The sequence below is a fragment of the Lactuca serriola genome, chromosome 9 (assembly GCF_051521515.1).
Source record: "Lactuca serriola cultivar US96UC23 chromosome 9, Lser_US96UC23_V15, whole genome shotgun sequence".
Lineage (NCBI taxonomy): Eukaryota > Viridiplantae > Streptophyta > Magnoliopsida > Asterales > Asteraceae > Lactuca > Lactuca serriola.
Window position 1 is genome coordinate 52,849,842 of NC_136416.1, and position 3,903 is coordinate 52,853,744.

Here is a 3,903-nt window from a genome sequence, read left to right on the forward strand (position 1 = left end):
TTTAAAACGCAAATCCTTACAATTATTTAAAATAGAACTTCACCACAATATCATATTACGGGTGTGTTTGGGATTGCTTTTTGAATCTTTTTGTAAAAGAACTTTGTCTAAAAGATGGTGTTTAAAATATGTTTGACTTGTCTTTTATGACTTTTAAGTGATAAAAGCTAAAAGTCACAAAAGATAAGAATTCCTATCTTTTCTCCAGCCAACTTTTCCTTCATGACTAAAAGTTTGTTTTAAAAGATCTTTTTAATTTGCCAAACAACTTTTAGTAATTTTTAACTTTTTGAAAAAGTTAAAAATCAAAAAGATTATTAAAAAGAAATGCCAAACACCCTCTCTCTACATGCAATGGGACTCCGGCGAGTTGATTTGGCGACGTTGGTAGACTTTTATTCCTTCCTCTTGAATCTTGAGACGACTGTGAATTACTCTATTCATCTGTTCATTGGCACATAAGGTTGTTTTATTAAAGTGAGTTACAAGTATAGTCCCTAGACTATATTAACATAAAATTTTGGGCCCTTGGCTTTCACTTAAACAATACATTTTTAAATGTAATTAATTAAGAAACATGATATTATTTCCAAAATAAAAACACACACACACATATATATATATATATATATATATATATATATATATATATATATATATATATATATATATATATATATATATATATATATATATATATATATATATATATCAATTTTCAAATATATAATCCAATGTAATTTTTATTCGGATGTGATAAATTAACTCCCGATATATTCTTATAACATCTTTGCAAATATATATGATCTTTCTTAAAATTTAAATACTATTCTTTTTTTTTTTGCAGATTCAAAGAACAATATGGACTACAGTCGTGCTAAAGAAAAGTAAAAACTTAGAAAATTATATTTGGATTAAAAAAATCCAAAAATAATTATTCTACGTCGGTACCTCAGAATTCATCAACGATACATGTTTTTAATATGAAAGAGAATGATAATGGTATAATTTTTTTTATCCAACTTTTACTATTTTCATGATTAATTTACTAACGAATTATAGGAGGATATCTTAAAACAATTTATAAATCTTTTTAAGTTTCCCGATACATTTTGAATACATTTTATTGTAATCTTTTTATCGTTTAAAAACTTTTGTTTTACAGAACGAATGGACATGTACTATAATAAAGTTGTACTTATTTACCATCCAGAATCAAATGTTTTTTTATAGTTATTAATTTTTTGGTGTATAATTTTTTTTTATCTCCCATGGTTTCGATAGTTATAACCTAATTAAAACATAAATGAGTGAAAAAACGTGACATGCAAGTGAAGGGTGAAGGGTGGAGATAAATCTTATTTTGAGAAAGTAACTCTAATTTGAATTTAAATCGGTTTTCTATTTGTTACCAACTATCTTTTCTATAGTGTTTTACTTGATGAAGGACTCTTTTTTGAGATTCTCGTATATAATATAATGACATTGGTTTAGTTTTCAAATGCATAGCAATTATTTGGCTCCGATGGGCAACAAGTACAACCACCGTCAAATAAATAAACTTCTCAAGCTGACTGAGTCCAATGCAAACATTCTCGATGTTCTGAGCACTCGTGTACAGCGTATGGAGGCGGAGTTGCAAAAGTTTCGACAAAATCAAGATGAAGAAGCTGAAAGATTCAGTTGCAGTCAACATCATCGACGAGGTTACCACCAGAAACCACCACCACATTACCACATACAACCGCAACTAGATCTAGATCACCTAAATGAATGGAGTGACTCTGAGTTTGAAGTGATGGCTGAACCACCCTCACAACACTACAAACAACAACCACCGCAACTTGATCAACTGACTGACGCGGGTGAGACTTCTTCAAATGAGGAGTGCGAATGGGGTTTTTGCCTCGTAACGAGACAAAATCAACATCTTTCAGAGGCAGATCTATTAATACCTCTTTTTAAGAAGAATCCTAATTATGATGAATTTAGTGAGTGGGTATGGGATGTCGAAAGGTTTTAATTTGAGTTATTTGAAATCCCGGAGGATGAACAAGTAGACCTGGTAGCCTACAGATTGGAAGAAGAGGCTTTCTCATGGTGGGAACTAATCCAAGATCTATGTAGGCAAACGGATACACCACCAATTAAAGAGTGGACACAGATGAAGGTGATGTTGATGCGTCATTCCTTTCTCCGTAAGGAAGGAGTAGCATTTGTTTTGAGTCTGGAGTTCTAAACTTCTAATTTTGTTCATCAAAACGTTTGTTTTGTCGATTATTTTAAGAAAGCTTAGTCAAAGTTTGTTATTTATTTGATCAGGAAAAACTTATGACCATTAATTGATGACGATGAAATATAGGAAATCGATAACATAATAATTTTTTTCCATATATAATTTGTTATAGCTGAATTGTAATCAACTAACGAACAAATGATTACTAGTTTAGTACTTGATTAAAGGGAAGAATATGAAAACCTACATATATAAAAACAGCAATAACTTGAAAGCAATAGACATTGACACAGCTAATAAAGCAAATCAAATCAAAGTAACAACAACAACAAAACAATTTTCCTTATGCTTAATCACACTCCTTTTCCTTCTTCTCCTCTTCACTCTTTGAATGATAACCAGGAAGCTTTTCTTTGATCATTTCAAGAATACCCTTTTTCTCCTTGTGCTCTTTTTCAACATCAGCATAGTGGTCGGGATGTGCCGCCACCGCCACCACCACTGGCGGTGGTGGAGGAGCAGTGTGCTCTTCTTCCAACTTTTTTTGACCGCCGGGGAGTTTGTCCTTGATCATCTCAAGGAACCCCTTTTTCTCTTCTGGTTCACAGCTCGGCTCCGGTGGGTGGACAACAACTTCACAAGGTGGTGGTGGTGGTGGTGCTTGATGATCCTCGTATTTCTCAACAGGAACACATGAGTCTTCCTTGCGTTCTTCTTCTTTCTTCTCTTTGTACTCCTCGATTTTCTCCCCTAATTTTTCTTTGATCTCTAGGACTTTCTCTTTGCCCTCTTCCATCTTCTCAATAGTTTTCTCTTTGAGCTCTTCGACTTTCTCTTTTCCTTCCTCGATCTTCACATTGATCTTCACTTTATCTTCTTCGATTTTCTTCTCCACCTTTTCCTTCAAGGTTTCATCTTTCTTCTTCTTCTTCTTCATCTTCTTTTTCTCCCCATCTTTACACTCCTCATCACTCGACTATAAAATACGATAACAGAATAAAAATATAACTTAGAGACGCACAAAAAATGTATTGTAATTGAGGATTGTGTGTTTAAAAGTGATTATCGAAGTTATAAATATGAGAATGATCAGACGATCAGTTGGTTAAAACGAAAGCTTACACTAGAGCTGCTATCGGATATGTGGAGTTTGTGCATCAGGCTTTCGTTCTTCTCGTCTTTATTACACTTCTTGTTTTCATCTTTCTTTCCGAAACAGTCGACCACCCCATGGTCTTCAGTCTCAGAGGCATGATGGTGAACCACTTTGTCAGCCATGATCACAGCAAAAGCAAGAAAAAACAGACACAGTAACTATGTGAAAATGATGGGTTTCTATTGTATTTGGAGTAGCAAGTTTTGAGAATGTTTGAATGATAAGTGTACATGTTTGAAAGGGGTAGTGATGGACGTTTATATAGGAGTTGAACTTTGAGTAAATTTTCTATATTAACAGTAATGATACTTCAACTATTTCAGTATTTTCTTGTCACTCCCTTAACTTCTAGTTTTATGATTTTAATTCCCAAATAACTTTTTATCAATTTGGTTTTTGCTCTCTAACAAAAGGCAAGATAGCACAAAGATAAATACTAAATGGTCAAATTGCATGTAAAAATGTATTCTTAATTGATTTCATTTAAAAAATCATTTTCAAAATCGACATT

General features: G+C 32.7%; 1 protein-coding gene across 1 annotated transcript; it reads right to left on the reverse strand.

Moving 5' to 3' along the window:
- Window positions 1–2,457: 2,457 nt before the first annotated feature.
- LOC145076467 (uncharacterized) lies at window positions 2,458–3,609 on the reverse strand. The gene is made up of 2 exons (XM_079022335.1): window positions 3,359–3,609; window positions 2,458–3,212 (listed from the first exon to the last, which is right to left on the reverse strand). Exons 1-2 carry the CDS (start codon window positions 3,512–3,514, stop codon window positions 2,586–2,588), a joined length of 783 nt encoding a protein of 260 aa, XP_078878461.1. The 5' UTR covers window positions 3,515–3,609; the 3' UTR covers window positions 2,458–2,585.
- Window positions 3,610–3,903: the final 294 nt, after the last annotated feature.

Excerpts from the sequence above, each read along its gene's own strand:
- LOC145076467 (XM_079022335.1), bottom strand. The coding sequence starts at position 3,514 with ATGGCTGACAAAGTGGTTCACCATCATGCCTCTGAGACTGAAGACCAT. Across the intron at positions 3,213-3,358 it reads TATCCGATAGCAGCTCTAGT|TCGAGTGATGAGGAGTGTAA; the intron begins GTAAGCTTTCGT and ends CGTATTTTATAG.